This window comes from Oncorhynchus masou, chromosome 1 (genome assembly GCF_036934945.1).
Source record: "Oncorhynchus masou masou isolate Uvic2021 chromosome 1, UVic_Omas_1.1, whole genome shotgun sequence".
Lineage (NCBI taxonomy): Eukaryota > Metazoa > Chordata > Actinopteri > Salmoniformes > Salmonidae > Oncorhynchus > Oncorhynchus masou.
In genome coordinates this window covers 34,895,630-34,917,967 of record NC_088212.1, presented here as the reverse complement: position 1 = coordinate 34,917,967, position 22,338 = coordinate 34,895,630, and the positions used below count along the sequence as shown (strand labels likewise).

Genomic DNA, 22,338 nt, shown 5'->3' with positions numbered 1-22,338 from the left:
GTGTGGTGGGCAAGACTTACTGCAACAGAGTGCATTGCGCCATTTAACATTGATATTGACTCTTGGAGTTTCCCCTAAAATAATGTATTGAACCAAAATTGATATTTTCCAGACTTATGGGGGTGTCCACGTGAACATATCCAACACCCCCTGTAATCTACACCATGGTGCATTGGCGTAATCCAGTAGATTTAAATGGGGAAAATGTATTTACTGAACCAGGTGACATAGCTGTATTGAAACCAGTGGCCTAGTCAGATCCAAACTGTCCTCTTGACTAAGGTCCTGGTGATACTGGTCCTTAAAGGGGTCAGGTCTGGTCTGGACTGAACTCTGGTGATGATTCCTAATCTTTCAAACATTTTATTTTATGCTTGCCACAAAATATTTCCTGACCAAAGTTTTAGCTGTAGCTTTCATATTCTTTCTGAATTAATACTTTCCAAATTCACTTTACATATTCTCTGGGTTTTTGTGTATACTGTATATTTGTTATTGATGTTTCAACATATTTTTTAGTATAATATTTGGTTGTTTGATTTCGTTGTATTTTACTGTGGTCTTATTGTTATTAAGTGTAAGTACGTGTATCTGGTTGAATTGAACTTCAACCACCAAGGAACTATCTGCCTGACAGATATTGTAACAAACTGTAAAGGTGTCTGCATACATAGGTTCGGTTTGCTCCTAGCAGAATTTGGCTAGGCGAAGTGAACGTCTGCTCGCAGACTCCCTTAAAATACCTTTGCTTGAAAAAGCTGCAATATTACTGTTTGATGCCGTAGCCAGTACACTTTGTCAAAATAGTCCAAATTAATCTAAGATAACTCAAGAAATCTGTAATTAATTTTGACGGTTTTGCCAAGGTCTTACATCTAACCAAGATGTTTGGTACAGTATTTCTCAAGTGACAAAATGTGCATGAAAACAAGAACAAAGATTTTGAAATTCTTCTTTATTCCATGAATTCCAGTTTGAGGTTTCAACTATTGACAACCTTCCTTCTCCCAAGCACAGCAGACACAAAATTGCATGATAGATGGTAGAGTTCCGAAAATAAAATACAAAAAAAATTAAATTACAAAGAGGTAAGGAAGATATCCACCATGCCTGTATGCCTTCTCAAAACTCTAAACCAAAATAAGATAATTCAAATGGAGAAATGTATGGGGTATTAGTTTGGCAATCAGAGATACACACAGAGTTGAAATGGTCAAAACAGAAGTAACAAGAGACATTGAGAAAACAGTGGGACATTAGGCAGATCCAGAACCATGTATTTAGTAGGCCAATTGCGGTTTCTGCATTTTGATGCATTTACATGACACCTAAAACATTCTATGGCAGCCATGTTAGCTTCCTTAACATTACATGGGGAATATTTAAACAATGCTATGTAACAGAATGTTGGCCTAACTTTCTAAATGTATGGCTCTGGGCAGAACATTCAGCCATTGTTACATTGCTTTATGTTCTGGAATGGGAATACAAGTCAGTCAACAAATCTTACTGTCAAGGTGGAATCTTCAAGTTCTCTGTACTACAGATATTTCCCTGATTTGGAAACAGAAACTCAACCGGTCTCATTTTCAAGTTTTTAGCCACCCATTTTATTGCAGTATGCTCGTGTCAATGTGTCCCTGTTTATGTATCACTGAAAGTGGACATCCATCCACAAACAGGCCTGTAAAAGGTCTGGGACAACGGAACATCATGACATTTAAAAAACAAGTTATTCCTTGAAAACAACTCCCCTCTGGCTTTGATCAAATCAATAGAGTACACCACAAATACACAAACAAAAGTACACTGTCAATCAAACTTTTTTTTTGTCACAAGTCAAAAGTAGATTAAACACATGATCTCAGGCAAAGGGAAAGTATACCACACAATCAAACCCTACTAAAAAGGTGCGCACACAGAAAAGAGGATATGTCTGCGTATGGGGAGGAAGTGGAACAAAAGGTTGACTTCAGACTTGTCTGTTTCAAACACACTGTTCTGCATACAGTACACCACTTTTGATCAGAGCCCTATGTGAATTAGTAAACTTCTGGTGAATAGAGTGTTATTTGAGACTTGCTCACTGGCTGCCTGCTCCTGTGCCATGGCATGACAAATGTCCCTTACGTAGTGGTATTGCTAAGGAGATAATACAGAGAGATGGTGAACCTAAAACTAACCAAAAAACAACTTGGTTCTCGACAGTCTGTCCATTTTAATATAGTACTGGGGGTCTCAGAGGGTGCTAAGGGCTGTAGGGTTAAGGCCAAAAGACACACTCTCTCTGTGCGTGTGTATGTGTGTGTGTTTTGTCAGATTCGGGATCTTTCCCTTCATTCACCCATCCCCCTCTTCTCCTCTCCCCTCCATCCTTATGCCTCCAGCTCAAAGCCCATGCCAACCTTGTGGCCGCCTGCGTTGAAGTTCTTCCCATCGATCAGAGCTGAGAGAGTCAGCTTCACTCCTACAGAGAGAGACACCAGTCTTAACACACAAAGTACAGCTCTTTTCATATATAGAGCATAGACATCACCTCTTCCATTCTTCTAACCAACTCCTATGGTACTAATAAGCAAGGTGTGTAGATATAGATAGATGCAGCTAGTCATCTGGTGTAAAGGTCAGTTTTGAGTTACCTGGCCGGAGGACCTGTGTGTAGCCGACTCCAATCAGACTGGCGTTGTTGACTTTGGCCTGCAGGGGGAGACAGACAGACACAAAGAGGTGAGACAAGCATGTATTTGGATGGTTGTGTGGTTCTTGTTCTGGCACTATGGACTGGTATGTGGTTCTGTATGTGTGGTTGTGGTACCCACAGACAGGGAAGCGTCCTTGTCCAGCTGGTATTTGGCTCCGATGCCGAAGCGTGTGTTGTTGCTGCCGGCCGTCCAGGCCAGGTTGATGGCTGTTTCCAAGTGGCAGTTCACCTTCTGGTAGATGGAGCCACCGAACTCTGTACCGTCGTTACTGAGAGGACAAAACACCATGGGCTTCATCAGTAGGGTACTACATTGCTCTTAAATCAACTTCCTGTGGATCATGACAACAAAAATTGCACATGGAGAATACAATTCTGCGCAAACACAAATCAACCTCTGCTGGACAGTAGTCAGGGTTAGGTGTAGTGGTACTCACACATTGGTGTGGAGCTGGAAGTCCCCAGCCTTGTATCCCAGGGCAAAGTTGTTCTGGGACAGTTTGGACTTGGCTGTGTCGAAGGCCATCTGGTACCCAGCCAGCCAGCCCTCATAGCCCAGCACGGCAGCAGCGTGGACCGTGGGGCCGGCCATGTCAAAGTCCAGGTCACAGCCCAGGTTGATGAAGTCCCGCTTGTAACCAGTCTTCAGCTTGGCACTCTTCTTACTGCAGACAGAGGGGAAGGGGACAGGAGGAATGTAGAGAGGGTGTCAGGATTGCTGTGACATTATGTTCCCCAATTTGACAACGGATTAAAAAAACTTCCCAAGTGACCGTTTTACTCCCTATACTGGTGCTGTTTATTTCAAAATCCTTCATGTTCGTGTGCAACACTAAGGCATATGGAGGGAGGTAATGATTGACCAGCGAGTGATTAACTTACCCAGTGTTGGGCACGAACGATGTGTCCAGAGCCAGCTTCAAGCCCTTAGCCAACTACAGAAACACAGGACAGAGAAGGAGATACAGTACATACACAGGAGGTTGGTGACAACGTAATTGGGGAGGACGGGCTCGTGGTTACTCGCTGGGGCGGAATAGGTGGAATGGTATCAAATACATGAAACACACGTTTTTTTAGGTGTTTGATGTCATTCCATTTAACGCCGTTCCGGCTATTATTATGAGCCGTCCTCCCGTCAGCAGCCTCCAGTGATTACATATTGGTGAACAGCAGACACAGAACAATGAGAACTATAGGGGTAATAATATTAGACTAAACTTTGAGTTTAATGTTCAGAGTCTATTGGATGCATTTACATACGGGTGTTCAATGAGTTAACATCAAGTGCTGTCAGGAGCTGGTTTGGTGCGGTGTAACCAGATTTTGGGCTAAACTGGTTTCAAACTCACCTGGTCCTCTATGGAGACCTCGGTGGTCAGGGTGTTGTCTGTGTTCCATTTCTGGTTGAAGCTCAGGCCCAGCTCCTTCACCTTATATTTGGTCTCCAGGTTACCTGCTGCCTTCCCTGTGTCTGTGTTACTGGAGCCCGAGGTCGCAAACTCCTGAGAGATGGAAGGAGAGTGGCGGGTGAGGAAGAGGGAAATGAGGGATGGTTAACAGCAGAAAAGTAAGAGCACAGCAGAAGAAACTGGAGCATAGGAGAGAAAAGGTAGAAGAGAATGGGGAACTGTTGTTACAGGAGGCTGCTAAAGAGAGCTTAGCACACTCCTCACTGATGAGAGAAAGAGACGGGGGATACAGAGGTGAAGATAAATAGACAGGGAAAGAGATAAGTACCCCTACCACATCTCTGCCAAGCAATTCCTCTCAGGTTTGCATGACTGACATGTCAGCAGCCACCGTTTAGAGTAGTGGTAGATGCTCAAGCCAGTCATCTGGTCACTGGCAGACCAGTAACCTGTAGACCAGTAACCTGTAGACCAGTAACCAGGCCAGTCAGACCAGTCTAAATGTCTGGCATTATGGCCTGTCATTATGGGCTTAGCAGTGCAAGGGGAATGGTATCAATCAATCAGCTGGGACACTGCTGCAAGAACAGCTGCAGGGAGGAAAAGCCTTCTCCACACACACACACACTCACACCCTTACCATCTGACAATGAAGTCCAGAGAGGAAGCAGAAAAAAGGCAGAGAAAGAGAGAGGCAGATATCGTTAGGTCAGAACCATACAGATATTCACATTCAATCACTTCTCCACTCTTTCAGAAAAGAAGATTCTAATGCACATAATGTATGTACCAGAGATACCAAAGCTGCACCAGTGAATCATAGATATACAACATCTCATTTACAGGACACGCTTGACTTTTGGGGGAAATGATCGTCCAAGTAAAGTGTATTTCATGAAATCTGCTTTGTGATTCAATTCAATCGCAGGGAGAGGAAGTTGAGCTATCCAAAAGGCTGATATAGATACGGGCATTTCCATGGAAAGGTCAACATGAGCATGCCTAAATGAAACCACATTCATAATTATGCTTAAGGTTTTGTTGGAGTTTAGGTTTTATTTGAAAAGTTTAAGAAGGAAATTGCATGAATTTTGACCATATAGAGCAAGTCTCAAAAAAGGCTTTTCAGGTCAATCATATTTCATGGCTTTTAGAAAGGGCTCACATAGCTTTGTTTTCCTCTCACAGCTGTCCCCTCCCCCAGATGAGATTCAGATGACATGTTAATGAATCAATACAGACCAAATTGAAGTGTCTTGAGTTGTGTTTGTGTCTTCTACAGTCTTGTATTGACAGGGGTGTGAATGGCACAGACAATGTAACGTCCACAATGTTTTAAGGAAACGTTTTTGTAAAACATGCACCTTACAACGGATCATCTTGAAACGGTCTCTGTAAAGATAACTTTCGCGGTTGCATATGGTCTATAATTGGTTTCTCTCTTTTCACTGTCTATGTCCTTTTTCATTGTTATGATATAACTTCCATTACGGTGGAGGATGGGATGGATCTTCAGATGATTGTGCCTTCACCACATGTTGTGCGGTTGTTCTGGGATGTACTGAAGCAATTGTTGATATCTTGAAAATGACTAGTTCTAGCTAAGATTCTCTTGGAAAATATATGCTGAAATGCATTTCTCATACATGGCAGTACTGTCTTAATTATTTATTTTTTTATAGCTAGAACTATAATAAAAGAGTGATTTTCAACAATCTTTGAATATTCCTGGAGTGTTTTTTTCTTCTTCAAATGAAAGCCCCCCAAAATATACAGACTTTATCCAGTGTCCAGAAAGGTGGCAGTCTAGGCACATTTATATTGTCTAATTTGCATATTTCAGAAAAGTTGTAATATAAAAAAGATATATATATTTATGTCTACATTTAACTGGTAAATGTTCATTTTGATATATATATAAAGGGGAGGGGAAAAAATCAGGACCTGCCTATTCAGGCTACCTGTAATTATGCAATCCTAAAGTACTATGCGTTCTGCTGACCTTGGAAAAACCATCCAAATGACAACAAATGTGTAATGATAGATTTTGATAATGAAATCTTTACGATATGAATGTTTATTTCAGACTAACATGCATAATGGAGGGTGTAACATCCATAAAATTTGTTTTCCCTCTCTAAAGTAAAGAATGGAAATGACAATATTTTCAAAATGATAATTTTTGTGTTCAACCATGCCTTTCCTTCAAAATGGCTATCCATGTTTGGACCTAATAATTGCAAACTCACAGACGTTTGCTAATATGATCACTCTCCACAAAAAGCTTGTCCATTTCATGTAACATCCAGAACTCTTCTTATTTGCTTTGTTTCTCCAACATGCCAATATTTAGAAGTCTGCTGGGGGCTATACACTCCCCCCAATGGGTACTATAAACATACACATCAACATTTACATTTTGTTTGTCTATTCTGTGAGACATTAAAGTTGTGATTTTGCCCGCAAATGTAATGTCCATAACTCTGGAATCGACCATATCCAAAATGTGTACAGGCCGAAAGATGAAGACAATGACAAAAAACAACATAATCCTACACACAGTATTGTTGCCCCTGACACCTTTTAAGAGAATATAACACAAAGTATTTAGGGAGCAGAAATGCTATGGGCGGTATCCATTTTGTTCTAATGTATAGGTAGATTGTAGTCCGACAGTGATCTGCCAAGCTGACTGGGTTCAACAGTTTGTCAGACTCTCTGGCAGACACACACACACACACACACACACACACACACACACACACACACACACACACACACTGCCAGCAGACAGTGAGTCAGCCATTTCAACTTTCCTGTTCAGCCCTGAGGTTAGGGTCTAGACATGCAGCTTATACTTTAAGGCTAGACTACACAAACACACAGACTATTGCATGGGTGTGGCCTAAATGTAAATGTGTTACACATCTGTGATAAATTAATTGGAAAACTTGTTTTTTTTTCCATCCCCAGCTCCACAATGTAATGTGAATGTGTGTGTTAGTATTTCTCAAATATTACACATCTGATCAATGAGTGTTGCATGGCAATCCCGGGTAAATATATTTTAGCTTAGAGAGGCACACAGGTGGCACATTTGGTTCATAGGGAAGTTGTGGGTTTTTGGTTTCCCATTGGTCCTGGGAATGAAGCAATACGTTTCCTGACCGGCAAAACTTTTTTGAAACCTGACCAGCAAAACTTTTTCGAAACATTCTGAGAATAGAAGTGAAAATGTTCTGGGAACATTCATTTTTAGGTTGCAGGGATGTTCTGAGAATGTTTTACTATGGTTCCCTGAAAGTTTTCCTGTGAGGTTTTATAGGTTATTTTAAGATAATTAAATATTGTTCTGAGAACCTATCATCTTATGTTCTCTATCCATGGAATTAGTCCACTGCACCACCATGATGGAGCTAGCATGCCATGTTTTTTTTTTACTCATACAAAGCTGTTCATTTCAGTCTATTCAAACAGATCCCATTTCAAAGGAAACAAGCACTCATTAAGATCAGGTGTGGCCAATTAGTGGATGCAGTCAACACACCTGAACACACTTAAGGTAGAAGATAGAAATGTTTGTTGACACTGAGAACAGAATGTATATGTTTTTAAATAACATTCTTTGAACGTTAATGTTTTCTTGTGGTTTTTATGTAAAGTGTTCTTAATGTTCTGAGAACATGACTTTAAAATAGAACCATGAGGAAACCTGCAAAAAATGTTATGCTGAAGTACTGAAATTCCCACCTAAGGTTGTCAGAACGTCATGTGCTAGCTGGGTATCCTGCACCATTCCCAGAAAGTTGTGGGAAGGTTGTATGCAAAACAAACATAGGACAACCACGCTCTCACCAAACGCAAAGAAACATATGGTATAATGTATAAAACAGAGGAGGAATTCAATAAATGTGAAAGAGAGAGATAGAGAGAGAGGTTGTACTTACAACTCCACTCTGGGCCTTGGTCTTTAGGTCCAGTTTCACAATTCCAAAGCCTGGAGGGGAAAAGAGAAAGAATAGAAGGAAAAGAGGGGGAAAATAAAAATCATGTCTCTATTCATAAAAAATAGAGGAGCAGACCCCATTTGATTTGGGATACTTCTCTGTAGCCCTTCGTTATTGGATGCATAATTTACATGACGGTTTTCATTGAGGGTCATCCAAGCTTTACAGTTGTGAAACAAGAACATTTGCAGAAAAGTAAATCTAATGGTATGAAACAACGATGACAAGAGGCACTGTTAGACTCAATATAAATGAGCATGAAACAAGTCTAAAAACACACACACACTGAGTCCCAGCCCCCATCCGCTGACCCATGGGGTCAGTAAATAATGTAAGAGGTCACAGAGTCCTTGATGACCAGCTGAGGTTTATGGTCTCAGAGGGAGAGCGCAAGAGAGAGAGAAAGAGAGGTGAGAGACATAGGTTGAAATGATCCTAAGAGCTTATAAACACATGAAATATGTAATTGTGTCCTCCCTTTCTCCTTGCGTGTGGTGGTGGTGGGTGGGGGTCTGGGGGATTTACTGATTTACCATAGCCCTTGCTGAAGATGTCTTTGGCGGATTTTCCCAGGTCTGAGTATGCAGGAGGAACAGCCATGGTGACTGTGGAGAGAGAGAGACAGGTTTGGGTGTATCTCTGATAGTACAACAATACTTCTCTGAGTCACAGGAGGCAAAATTCTGTACAAATGGAGTATGACCTCCAGCACACAAGCAAAACATCACATTACTTCTATGCAAAATAGGTCCAACACAGTACCTGCCTATGACTTCACACAGAACACTGCAGTGTTATAGTGAAGTGGCTTTGAACTGAAGCAAACACACACAGCATCTAGGCATACACACAGTGTCCACACAGCGACATCTATGCGTTCAGTCACACACACACACACACACCTCACGCTGCTCTACAAAGGTTTTCAACAGAAGCAAACACACACCACACAGCGTCTACTAACTAGAGGATCTACAGGTCCACTAATGACTTACCCTTGGTAAGTCCCTCGTACATTCCTTGACTGTGTCCTAAATAATATCCACACTAGCATACTAGGCTATTCAGTATGAATGGTCAATACATTGCTTCATACTAAAGTAGTATCCAAAATGTTATTGAAGCCTTTATTAAGGTGTGTTTTGGAAAGCCAACGTACTGTGAAGTACTGACGGCCTTGCCAGCTACACTGACCCTGCCTGGTCTGGTCTACTGGGCCTGTGATATATTGCATGTCGCTTTCCCCTACATCCCCACTTTAGCCCAGCCAATTAGTTTAACTCCATTTTCTCCTGGCATCAGTCCATTAGCGAACCGCTAGCTAGCATGGTTTAACTTAATGGTATTGACTTGTGTTTTGACCACTGGTATACCAGGTAATCATCTCTCTAAACAGGGAACCACATGGCACCATATTAGGGACAGCCTGAATGGGGCCATGGTATGATTAGTTAGTTGATTTTTGGGTGAACTGTGCCTTTAAAATCTTGCCACTTCTTTTGCCTAAGTCAGCATTGTTAGTAGCTTGCTGCCTGGGAATGAAACGTAGCGTGAAGTGGAAGATGTATGACATATAGCAATCACAGTATACGCCACAGCATTCGCTCTACTATGTGCTGTTGAGCGACAGTAAGCCTAAGCCAGGGTTTGGCTGGTCAGCAACTATCACCAATGCACACAACGGCACTACGCTAGCTTTTATGATGTCACCAGGGTCCCCTGAGTCTCTGCTAGGATAAATTACCGGTGAGTGCATGCGTGCATTAAGGTGACTTTGCCATGGCAGTGTGTCTCTTTGTGCTCTTGCTGGTGTCCAGGGGCTGTGTCCCAACACTCCAACATACCTTCCTACCTTTCTGATTAGTGGCTTGTCATATTGAACATATCATGTGACCGATCAAGTCCTTTCAAATCAGAAGTCATGAAGGAATGGAGACAAGGACAAGGCGGTCTAAGACTGTCAGGACAAAGCCTACTCTCTGGAATGGCAGATACAGGTAGATTGATCAATCGATTCAGATAGCCGAGGGGACCCTGATAACATCTTTGTCTCCGCACCTCCCTCTCTCACCCACCTCCGTATCTCCCCCACCTCCTTCCCTCCCTCACCTCCCTCACTCACCCTTGTGGCAACATGGCACACAGGGAGCTCCTTTGTTCTGACTGGCCTGTGCTGCTGGACTCTCCCCCTCCTTCCTCACCAGGCTCGCCTTCTCTCCGCCTTTGTCTGACATGGCTCTTCAGATGTGGGGAAGGAAGGACAGAAGACTTTGGCATGCAATCTCTGTATTCACAACAATGCTGGTAGTGTCTGTACTCTGTACTTGGTCTGTCTCAGGTAACTGGACTGGATATCTTTGTGAATTTGTATTGAGTTTTAGGTGCTGCCTTTTGTTGGAAGTGGTTTTGGAAAGGTTAGCCGAAGCAGTCTCTTTAAGTTCTCTTAGTTGCATGCCCTATACTGGCATGGTTATCATCACAGTCCATGTAGCACTGTGACTCTAAAGCCAGGCAATCAAACAATCAAACTGTCCCTTTCCTCTGAGCTCTTCACATTTGGCAGAACACATGATCAATTCCCCATGAGCGCGTCTCCAGGGCAGGGCCTGCAACTATTACTCTAATATTGAACCAAAGGGTGCGTCCTCAACACTGATAAAGCAGTGCTCTATGGGGCCTCCCGAGTGGCGCAGCGGTCTAAGGCACTGCATCGCAGTGCTTGAGGTGTCACTACAGACCCGGGTTCGGTCCCAGGCTGTGGACAATTGGCCCAGCGTCGTCCGGGTTAGGTTTGGCCGGTCGGAATGTCCATGTCCCATCGTGCTCTAGCGACCCCTTGTGGAGGGCCGGGCGCATGCTCGCTGATTCCGGTCTCCAGTTGTATGTTGTTTTCTCCAACACATTGGTGCGGCTGGCTTCCAGACACTCTTACTGACAGTTGTGGCTGCTTCGCGTGATGTATTGTTGTCTCTACCTTCTTGCCTTTTGTGCTGTTGTCTGTGCCCAATGATGTTTGTACCATGTGTTGTGCTGCTACCATGTTGTTGTCATGTTGTGCTGCTACCATGCTGTTGTCATGTGTTGCTACCATGTTGTTGTTATGTTGTATTGCTACCATGTTGTTGTCAAGGTTGCTACCATGCTGTTGTCATGTTGTGTTGCTACCATGTTGTTGTCATGTTGTGTTGCTACTATGTTGTTGTCATGTTGTGTTGCTACTATGTTGTTGTCATGTTGCTACCATGTTGTGCTGCTACCATGTTGTTGTCATGTTGTGTTGCTACCATGTTGTTGTCATGTTGTGTTGCTACCATGCTGTGTTGTTAGGCGTTGCTGCAATGTTGTTGCCTAAGGTCTCTCTTTACGTAGTGTCTCTCTTGTCGTGATGTGTTTTTTTTGTCCTATATTTGTATTTTATATTTTTAATCCCAGCCTGCGTACCCGCAGGAGGCCTTTTGCCTTTTGGTAGGCCGTCATTGTAAATAAGAATGCTCTTAATTGACATACCTAGTTAAATAAAGGTTAAATAAATACAATTCCCGGGTTAAGCGAGCAGTGTGTCATGAAGCAGTGAGGCTTGGCAGGGTGGTGTTTCGGAGGACTCGTGTCTCTCGACCTTCGTCTCTCCCGAGTCCGTAACGGGAGTTGCAGCGATGGGACAAGACTGTAACTACCAATTGGATATCAAGAAAATTGTGGAGAAAAATTGATAAAAAACTATTAAAAATAAAAACAATAACACTGTTTTATAGCCCGTATGACTGACATGTTGGCTGACATGTTATCACCCAAAGCCATAGGCTCTATAGATGACAAGAACACGCCCATCTATGAGAACATAGTGATCTGGTAACACACACACACAATACTGTGGTACCGAGAGCATCTGGTGATTTGGGGACACAGCGGTGAGGTGGATGATTTGCTTTTGTGGTGATTACCCTGGTGACACTGGGAATTTAGCAAACAGGCAGAAACACACACACGGACACACCTTTTGTCCTCTATGCCTGTCTCAGTTGTCTATGCTCAAAGGCTTTATGATAGTCAGCTGACTGATGCAAGGGGGGCATTCTGCAGACTCAGCATGGTGTGGAATCTGTCTTTGTCAATCAATCACCCCCCCCCCCCACCGACACACACCCGGCCCCCTTTCTTCCCTCCTTACTCAGTTCCTGTTAGAGGAATTTAATTCCTATATGTTCATTAACCAATTCAATTATATCAAAGCAAAACACTGTCCGTTTCTAAGAATTTGTAAGGTTCTTATTTGCATAAAACAGACAAAGATCAGTCTCAAAATGAATCAGTAGCGTTTATTTCCGAGAGCTCTGCTCAAAATACCATGTACATTAGTTTATATACCATTCTAACCTACGCACATACTTACACACTAACATTTGGATTCTCTCTTTTTCTACTGAAGTCTCACCATAGTTTATTACCACTCAGCTGACAGTTCCAGTCCCCCCCAGATATGGGAAACCTGGAGGGGTTCTCCCTGTCCTATCTTATCTCTGTAGAGTTAAAGCTGGGTCGGTTCAAACATAGGTTAAGGATCATCTTTGTTTTCGTTAGGCACACACGTGCATTCCTCTCTTCCCCCCTCCAACCTAGTTGGAGCTGTGTTTATTATTTTGAATTACTCCTTGTTCATGCTACATAACCTCTAATCCCTAATGGTTAAGTTTCCGGGTAGAATTATTTAATAATTTATCTTAAACCTTGATAAAATATCTTAACAGTTCCTTCTTCCCAGCTTCCTCACCCTCTCCTCCCCCTTCTCCCTCTCCCCCTACCCCATAACCTCTGTTCTATAAATAATCCAGGTGAACTCAACACCAAACCTCATATGGCCACGCCATTTTGAAATGGGTGCTTTACTCCTCTACCGCTGGCAAACCTAACCTCACACACCTCGTCACTCCCACTCCCTCCCGTCACTTCCTCTACCTCGATCCCCCCCACACCCCCATTCCTCACTCCCCATGTACAGCCCCCTCTCTGACAACTTCACTAGCTCTAGGGGTCACGATGACATTCAAATCAGCTACGCACAGGACAGGAAATCAACTGAAAACAGATAGGCATAACACATCCAGTGGGATCCTGGGAAATGTAGTTACCAACCAGACATCATTCACCATAGTAGTCCTTAGTCTTTATGCCATTCAAATAAAATAAGCATCATTGTTGGAGAGATCAGTTAGCTGCAAAAATTATCATGTCAGCCCAAACACACTGGTTTGGTGATAGAGACTGACTAGGGACAGGCGAGGGTGAGGCTTTACTTAAGGTCTGCTTATAAACGACGTACAAACCATTATTATATGCTTGTTACTCAGTAGTAAACGTTTTTTAAACCATTATACCTTGGTCTATTTTTAATCCAATGTTTAACAAACAATGTAGGCTGATAATGTTCAGCAATTAATAAAACAGATCCTGACATGCAGTGTAACCCAGACGGGCCTTTGTGGCATGTTGGTAGTGGAATGTGTTGTGAGATAAGGTCGGGGGAAATGAAGTTACACCTTGTGAATATATAGCCTGAATGTACAGTGTTGCATGGGTAAGCTATGGGTTAGCTATGGCTACCCATGCACCCATGTCCTTGCCGTTCTGCCGCCACAGACGAGACCAATGTTCGTGGATGCGGAAATCATGGCCGGTCCGGAATTGCAACAAAAAAAAAGATGTCCAAAAGGTGTCGGCGTAGGTCCGTGCTTACTGAGGTGTAGCCTACAGCGTTGCCTGTAATGTCATTTTATGTCGTAATCCTACCGTTTGTAACAAAGAAATGACATCCAGACAGGACCCAAAAAAGACGTTGGCTCGTGCTTACTGTGGTGTAGCCTACCATGTTGGCCCGCAATGGAACTTTATGAATGCCCATCCAAAATATTTTGCACCCCTAAAAGTGGGCACTGCTTATCAAAGGGCGGCATCAGCGCTCACCTAAAATGCCCATATGCCACTGATTTAGAGAAATTGTCATTGTTTGGGTAGAATTATTGTTGTTGGAGGTGCGCCTTGGCCAGTTTAGCTCAGAAAATGATGCCCGTGTCAATCTGCAGCCATAGGCGGCTGCCTAATCCTGCCTAATGAGTGTGGCATCACATCTTGACCTACTCAACAGTGCATTCCTTCCAACCAATGCCAGGCACTTCAGGACAGCCCTGTTCCTATAGGGGTTGATATTCAGCCAGTGTACATGGACCTATATATACAGAAAAAAACAACTTAAGTAGTGGTTTAAAGTATTAAAGTATCTTTTACTTAAGTACTTTACACCACTGCCTAGATTGTGATTAATAATAGCATTCTTTTAACGAGTCTAAACTTGAACCTACTAGAACTATCTATAGGCCTTCTCTCATCAGGCATTTTACTAGGTCTAGGCCTACTGCTTCAGACACTACTACCACAAAAATAAGCAAGGTTTGTGTCATTCTTTGTTGTCCATAGGCGTCGGCGCAATACGATTCCAGAACTTCGGAGAGCAACAAAGGTTCAAGAAGAGCAAACCTATTGTGCATCACACAATGTTTTCACTTTCACTTGAAATCCTGAATCTTTTTCACTTTCATTCCTGTTGGTGGGCCGACTGTCTACTACGCTCATGATTGAACACAGTAGAAGGTCAGGTGGCTCCAACAATCGAGAGTGGATTATATATTTGCTGCATGTTACACCAGAACCCGGCGTGCGTAAAGTCCACCGTGCCAACCCGAAGACAAACCTAACCCTCCTTGTTTCTGCAGCACAAACCATGCTGTTAATGGGCCTTCAACTTTACAAAACATTTTACAAAAACACGGACACTATCATACAGGGTGTAATTTATGGGATGACATATATTGCCCTTTGCAATAGACAAATGGCTAGCCTAGGTCTCCAATGTTCACAGTTCAATGCATTGCTCTTTTTACAAACATCTATAGCGCTATAACTATAGCCAGTCTCTAATTTTTTTTTACAGAATTTACAATAAAATTGACAATAACGCAACCATTTTAATATCCTGCTGAAATTCAGAGACTACATGTAATTGGCACTAAAAGTGAAATACTGTGCGTAATGCGCACTAGTTAGCAATCAAATATGTTCATTTGACATTGTATAGCCCACAATAAATGTTATAGCTTATAATCAACCTGCATAGTCTAGTGTTATAGGAATCTAATTTGTCCGACTAATTCTTAAATATACCTCAAGTGCTGAGATATCTAACGTTTATAGACAGACAGGCCTGTATGTCCTGCAGCCCTACTACACTGAGGCCTACCACACTGTATTCTCGCTTCCACACTTTACGTGTCTAAGCCATTTATTAAACAACAATCAAATGAGTCAAATATATTTTCAGTATCAATCCAAAACAGGCTTTTCCTTCAGAGCCTTTCACAATAAAATATCCCTGAAGGTGCCATGAATTTCCTACCTTATTTAGGGGCGATGAGCGAAGTTTCAGAACGTTCTGTCTCGCGCAATAGGGCACGGTGAAGGAGAAAGCACAGAGTTGCGGACTGAGCATGCGCAAACATTCTGACACAAAGGGCGGGGTCATTGTGTAATTGTCATTGAACAAAGAGAGAGGTAGCCAATAACTGTTTTCGAAAGCTTGTTTATGTCTATGGTTTGCAGTAGCCTTCAGGCTCAGGGCTGGGGAGTAACAGATTACAAAACAAATAAATAAACTGTAACTGTAATCCATTACTTTACCAGCAAAAAAGTGTAATCAGATTACAGATACTTTTGGGGAAAAAATATATGGTTACTTCTAGGATTACTTTTAAAGCTGCAATATGTAACTTTTTGGGTGACCAGACCAAATTGAGTTATAGATCATTCATTTTCATTGAAAGCAAGTCGATGAAACGGTAGATCTATTCTATGTGCACTATTTTTATGCTTCCTGTTCTTAAATGTCATTCTTTCAGTTCATAGAGAGGCATTTTGGATTGTGCTGTGGATGGGGCAGCATTGTTTTTAGCGGCCCCACAAGGTATACATTTGATGGCAGTACTGTTGTTTTTGATCCGGAATCACTATGTAAATAAACACCCTTGCACAGAAGAACTTTTGCGGCTCCGCCATCTTTTTATTTTGATGGAGGTTGGGTTTTCCAGTTTAGCCTTCTGGCCTAACAATTGTTTACAGACAGATTGTTTCACTTATAATTCACTGTATCGCAATTCCAGAAGTTTACATACACTAAATTGACTGTGCCTTTAAGCAGCTTGTAAAATTCCAGAAAATTATGTCATGGCTTTACAAGCTTCTGAAAGGAAAATTGACATAATTTGAGTCAATTTGAGGTGTACCTGTGGATGCATTTCAAGGCCTACCTTCAAATTCAGTGCCTCTTTGCTTGACATCATGGGAATATCAAATGAAATCAGCAAAGACCTCAGAAAAAAAGTGTTGACCTCCAAAAGCCTGCTTGATCCTTGGGAGCAATTTCGAAACACCTGAAGGTACCACATTCATCTGTACAAACAATAGTATAAACACCATGGGACCACACAGCCATCATACCGCTCAGGAAGGAGATGAGTTCTGCCTCCTAGAGATGAACGTACTTTGGTGCGAAAAGTGCAAATCAATCCCATAACAACATCAAAGGACCTTGTGAAGATGCTGGAGGAAACAGGTACAAAAGTATCTATATTCACAGTAAAACAAGTTCTATAGCGACATAACCTGAAAAGCCCCTCAGCAAGGAAGAAGCCACTCCTCCAAAACCACCATAAAAAAAGCCAGAGTACGGTTTTCAACTGCACATGGAGACAAAGATCATACTTTTTGGAGAAATGTTCTCTGGTCTGATGAAACAAAAATATAACTGTTTGGCCATAATGACCATTGTTATGTTTGGAGGAAAAAGGGGGAGACTTGCAAGCCGAAGAACGCCATCCCAACCGTGAAGCACGGGGGTGGCAGCATCATGTTGTGGGGGTGCTTTGCTGCAGGAGGGCCTGGTGCACTTCACAAAATAGATGGCATCAAGAGGGAGGGAAATTATGTAGATATATTGAAGCAACATCTCAAGACATCAATCAGGAAGTTAAAGCTTGGTGGCAAACGGGTCTTCCAAATGGACAATACCCCAAGCATACTTCCAAAGTTGTGGCAAAATGTCTTAAGGACAACAAAGTCAAGGTATTGGAGTGGCCATCACAAAGCCCTGACCTCAATCCCATAGAAGATTTGTGGGCAGAACTGAAAAAGCGTGTGCAAGCAAGGAGGCCTTCAAACCTGACTCAGTTACAGCAGCTCTGTCAGGAGGAATGGGCGAAAATGGACCAAATTTATTGTGGGAAGCTTGTGGAAGGCTACCCAAAACCTTTGACCCTGTAACAATCCGGGTGTCGTGGGTGTGGAGTCAAAGGCAGGAGACAGAGACCACAATGCTGTGCTCTTTAATGCACTAAACGCACCTCAGGGTGCTAACAATGATCACGGCCCCAAAACACAGGGAATGTCAAAATGACGATTCAAAAAAGGCACGACTAGGAACTAACACGTTCCTCTGATACAGAGCAGAAGGTTACAAAGAATAATCCCGCACAACAACCAGGCGGGCCGGCTGTCTAATAAAGACAAACTAATCATACACACAGGTGCTACCAATAAACATACAAGGAGGGGGAGAAAAGACAATCAGTGGCAGGTAATAGGCCGGTGACGACGACCGCCGAGCGCCACCCGACCGGGAAGGGAAACCACCCTCAGTCGGACTCGTGACAGACCCAAGTTAAACAATTTAAAGGCAATGCTACTAAATACTAATTGAATGTATGTAAACTTCTGACCAAGTGGGAATGTGATGAAAGAAATAAAAGCTGAAATAATTCATTCTCTCTACTATTATTCTGACATTTCACATTCTTAGAATAACGTGGTGATCCTAACTGATCCAAGACAGTTAATTTTTACTTGGATTAAAAATGTCAGGAATTGTTCAACTGAGTTTAAATGTATTTGGCTAAGGTGTATGTAAACTTCCAACTTCAACTGTATGTGAGAATGCTGTTCGGACTTAACGTTTAAGAGCTAACAGCCACATTTCTCTAACAGCAGGTCATGGTCGGAGTGTTTTTTACCGACATAACGTTACTTTCTGAAATCTGAACTCAGTGGAAAAACCTCTAGCTAGCTAGCTAACCCAATTAACCAATCTGTATTGTTGCAACAGATGTTCAGTGATGTGTGAGGGTCCCTCCATGATATCTGGGCCCATACCCCCAGAGCACTCCTTTTTCCCCAAATACTACAAATGTCCTGTCTCTGGTAAGATAGCTAACATGCACACCTTTTAAAAGTCCCAATAATTGTTGGTACAACATGTCACCCAGTGTCTTACTGTTCATTGTCTTCCTTACACTCCCATCCTTCTGTGGGTGAGTCTTATCCCAGCTAGGGGTCGTCTGGAGGGGAACGCTGATGGGAGTCCAGCCTTTCTCTCTGGTCCCCTTACCCCGGACCCTGTGTTGTACTCAGGCTGCTACAGCACACACATCCCTCAGCACCATTGAATTAGTCCTAACGTCACACACATCCTGGAGAGGGGCCAGAGAGGGGTGACAGGGGCCCTGAATAGTTAGACTTTATCTCATTGTAGTACATTATTATGCATATAGGTTAAACAGACACGGTTAGACGGTGGTACCTCTCTCACGTTCTATATAATCTCGGTTTGTCCCACAGAGCAGCTGGTGTGTGACTACGGAAAAGAGAACGTACATCAGGTGAGGGAGATCCCCCCTCACTTCGTCAAGCCACCCAAAACCATACAGGGAACCAGGGTTTACAGGTGAGATAGGCACCTTAAAATAGCCTCTGATTGAACGAATGGAGGAACTTTGACTCCAGCTCAAATGTATTTGAGATTCCTCCAATGAGGATATTAGCTGTGTATTGGCATATCTACCTCCACAGCTGAAGGTTTTTGATAACAAAGAGATGCATATTATTCAACTTACATTTTCCTCCAAATGTGGCTGAGCATCTCTTGTGTACTCTGTCTGTTTCCGCTAAGGACCATGTTGAACATAAATGTCTCTCTCTCTCTGACCTGCTGTTTTGACCTTGATTCTCAGAATGCCTGGTTATGAAAAGCCAACTGACATTAACTCCTAAGTTATTGAACTGTTGCACCCTCTATAACCACCACAGTTATTATTTGCCCTGCTGGTCATCTATAAACCTCTGGGATTGCGATCTTAAATGGCCATATGTACTCTTAAATCTCCACCCGGCACAGCCAGAAGAGGACTGGCCACCCCTCTGAGTCTGGTTCCTCTTTACATTTCTTCCTAGGTTCCTGCCTTGTAGGGAGTTTTTCCTAGCCATTGTGCTACTATATGTGCATTACTTGCTCTTTGGGGTTTTAGACTGTGTACCTGTAAAGCACTGTGACAACTGATGTAAAAAGGGTTTTATAAAATACATTTGATTGATTGATGATGAGCCCAAATGCATGCTTAATGAATGAATATATCCAGTACATCCAGTTTCAGGTGCAGGGCAGGACGGTAGACTTTGTGAGCCACAACACACAGGCTGCAGGGAAGACAGTTCTCTGTCGCTCCCAGTCATTGACCAATCTGAAGAACAGCCAGCCTGTGCCCAGTGCAGTCAAGAGACAGGTGCCTCAGTAGTGAGTACACTGAACCAATATACAGTATGCTCCTCTGTTATTTAAAAATGGGTCTCTCTCTTGCATTCAAAAGTGAAAGTCACTGGAAGTATCAAATTGGCATTTCCAATGATTCTGCCTCACGGTTAACAAAGCTTACTCTTTTCTGACACTATTATTCATTCTCTCTCTCCCTCTGTCTATCAGCTTTGAGGAGTGGAAGAAGCAGTGGCAGAGGAGAAGAGTAGGAACATTCCTGATCCATCCATTTAATCTGGCCACACCCTGATGCCGGAGAGGGAGAGGGAGAGACAGGAGACCCTGCAGTCACTCAAAGAGAATAGGTCTTTTACCATAAATACATTTAAATTATTTATCTTATGCCTCTCACTGAGCATTTGGTCCTGACTTTTTTTGGTGTGGACCGGCTTTGAGTCGTCTCCATGTTTGGACCAAACCAAGACCTGTCCGGACCAAATCTGAGGCAATTATAGACATCTATGTTTGGTTCAGTCCGGTCCAGCCTATATTTGGCCCAAACATAGAGACATCTATTTGGCGCATGTGACAAAAACTATTTGTAAAGTATTTATGCAATCTCAGAAGAAATTGTACAAGAGGTGCAAGACCCTCATCAGACATCACAGTAAAACGGATGGATGTATTGCAAAGTTGAAATGGTAAAATGGTAGTTAATTTGGAAAGATGGATTAGACTGTGGACATCTGAGGGTTGGAATTAAGATCAGAGTGACTGGTTGAATGGCCGATACACTATATTGAATTTGAAATGTTTTCCACCAAGTCACCCAACTAGGGGAGAGGGAAGTAGGGGAAAATTAAAAAATAAGTAGGTTTTCATCAAGGATCTATCTGTACTGTGCTCCGTTCATCCTTCCCTCGATACTGACTCGTCTCCCAGTCCCTACTGCTGAAAAACATCCCCACAGCATGATGCTGCCACCACCATGCTTCACCGTAGGGCTGGTGCCAGGTTTCCTCCAGACTTGACTAGGGCTGTTATGGTGGTCACGAGTCATGATGGCGGTCAAATTCCATATGACCTTTAGTCATGGTAATTAGGCTTCTCCAAGCTCTGATGCTGCTGATGGTCATTAGGAGCCTACCAAACTTGCTAACTGCTTGGTACGCCACACTCTATTGTTCCTCTAATCACACTGACATCAATGCAAATGTCATCGAAGATCTAATCAAACAATTCATGAGAGCCCATGAGCTCATGTTGTGCAACATCTCTATAGGCTATGCGATTGTGTGAGAAAACAGAGTGATCCCATCAGCTTTCTGTAGGCTAGGACTACTATATTTATTTCTCAACTTTAAGCGCATTGCTTCACTTTAAAACAGGAGTATACAGAAACAGTGTCCTCCATCCGCTATTTAAGTGCATAGATGACATGTATTTTTCTCTGCTGCCCCTGTTTCGAGATTGTACCATTATCATGCAACTTTCTAAATTAAAATACATTACACACATATACAGTACCAGTCAAAAGTATCGACACACCTACTCATTGAAGGGTTTTTCTTAATTTATACTACTTTCTACATTGTAGAATAATAGTGATAGTGAAGCCAACAAATTTATGAAGTAACACATGTGGAATCGTGTAGTAACCAAAAAACGTGTTGAACAAATCAAAATGTATTTTATATTTGAGATTATTCAAAGTAGCCACCCTTTACCTTGATGACAGCTTTGTGCACTCTTGGCATTCTCTGAACCAGATTCATAAGGTAGTCACCTGGAATGAATTTCAAGCCTCGATGTGTCTGTCTTCAATTGTTGCCTGTGAGAAAAACCTGATCACGTAACTGAGAGCCATGTGAGTGAGAGGTGCTTCCGCACGCAGCTGGGAGAAGGGAATTCTAATTATTATATTTAGCCCAAAGGCACAATAGCCAATGGTCGCAAAAAGCATTTTTTTAGGGGGCATTACGGCCACTGAAAGGGGATGCAGCTGGGAAATTTGAGGCATTATTAAGTACTTGTCAAACTGACAAGTACTTAATAATGATGAAGTGTGTACAGCCTGTGCAAAAAAACAAAGCAGAGCTCGTGCCTTTTGTGCAACTTTTTTCAAGTCATCATTAGAGTTGCATCATGCAGCCTTAGCATATATGAAAAATGTAAACATATAGCCCAACCAAAGTGACATAAATAACTCTAAAATTAAGCATATAGGATAACAATGCCACGGAATTCTAAGCAAATCCTGTCTGCTGGCATAGCCAGATCAGGGCCCAACATAAGGACAACTCAGAGTATGTTATTCTGTTCTTCTGAATTTGACTACATTTTCTTCATATCATGTTTCTTTAGACCTGTCTAAAATAAATAATGGATTTATTGTGATGGTGTAGGCTATATTACATGGATTTATTGGACTTTTTCAAATGTAGATAATCCGAATGCACTGTATTTAAGTGTCACGCTCATCGTCTGAAGGAGACCAAGGCGCAGCGTGGTATGCGTACATTGTCTTTATTAAAAGAATGAACACCGAACAAACTAACAAAAGAAACATGACGCTGTACAATATATTGCTGACAG

General features: G+C 42.4%; 1 protein-coding gene across 3 annotated transcripts; it reads right to left on the bottom strand.

Moving 5' to 3' along the window:
• Positions 1–936: 936 nt before the first annotated feature.
• LOC135543010 (voltage-dependent anion-selective channel protein 2-like) lies at positions 937–15,655 on the bottom strand. 3 transcript variants are annotated; one of them, XM_064970131.1, is made up of 10 exons: positions 15,565–15,649; positions 10,243–10,358; positions 8,654–8,725; positions 8,061–8,110; positions 4,054–4,206; positions 3,584–3,636; positions 3,139–3,366; positions 2,820–2,970; positions 2,636–2,697; positions 937–2,467 (listed from the first exon to the last, which is right to left on the bottom strand). In XM_064970131.1, exons 2-10 carry the CDS (start codon positions 10,352–10,354, stop codon positions 2,389–2,391), a joined length of 960 nt encoding a protein of 319 aa, XP_064826203.1. In that variant the 5' UTR covers positions 10,355–10,358; positions 15,565–15,649; the 3' UTR covers positions 937–2,388. The 3 variants fall into 3 exon arrangements, with proteins under 3 accessions (XP_064826203.1, XP_064826190.1, XP_064826197.1); XM_064970118.1 differs by having other exon boundaries at positions 2,640–2,697; XM_064970125.1 differs by lacking the exon at positions 10,243–10,358 and having other exon boundaries at positions 2,640–2,697; positions 15,565–15,655.
• Positions 15,656–22,338: the final 6,683 nt, after the last annotated feature.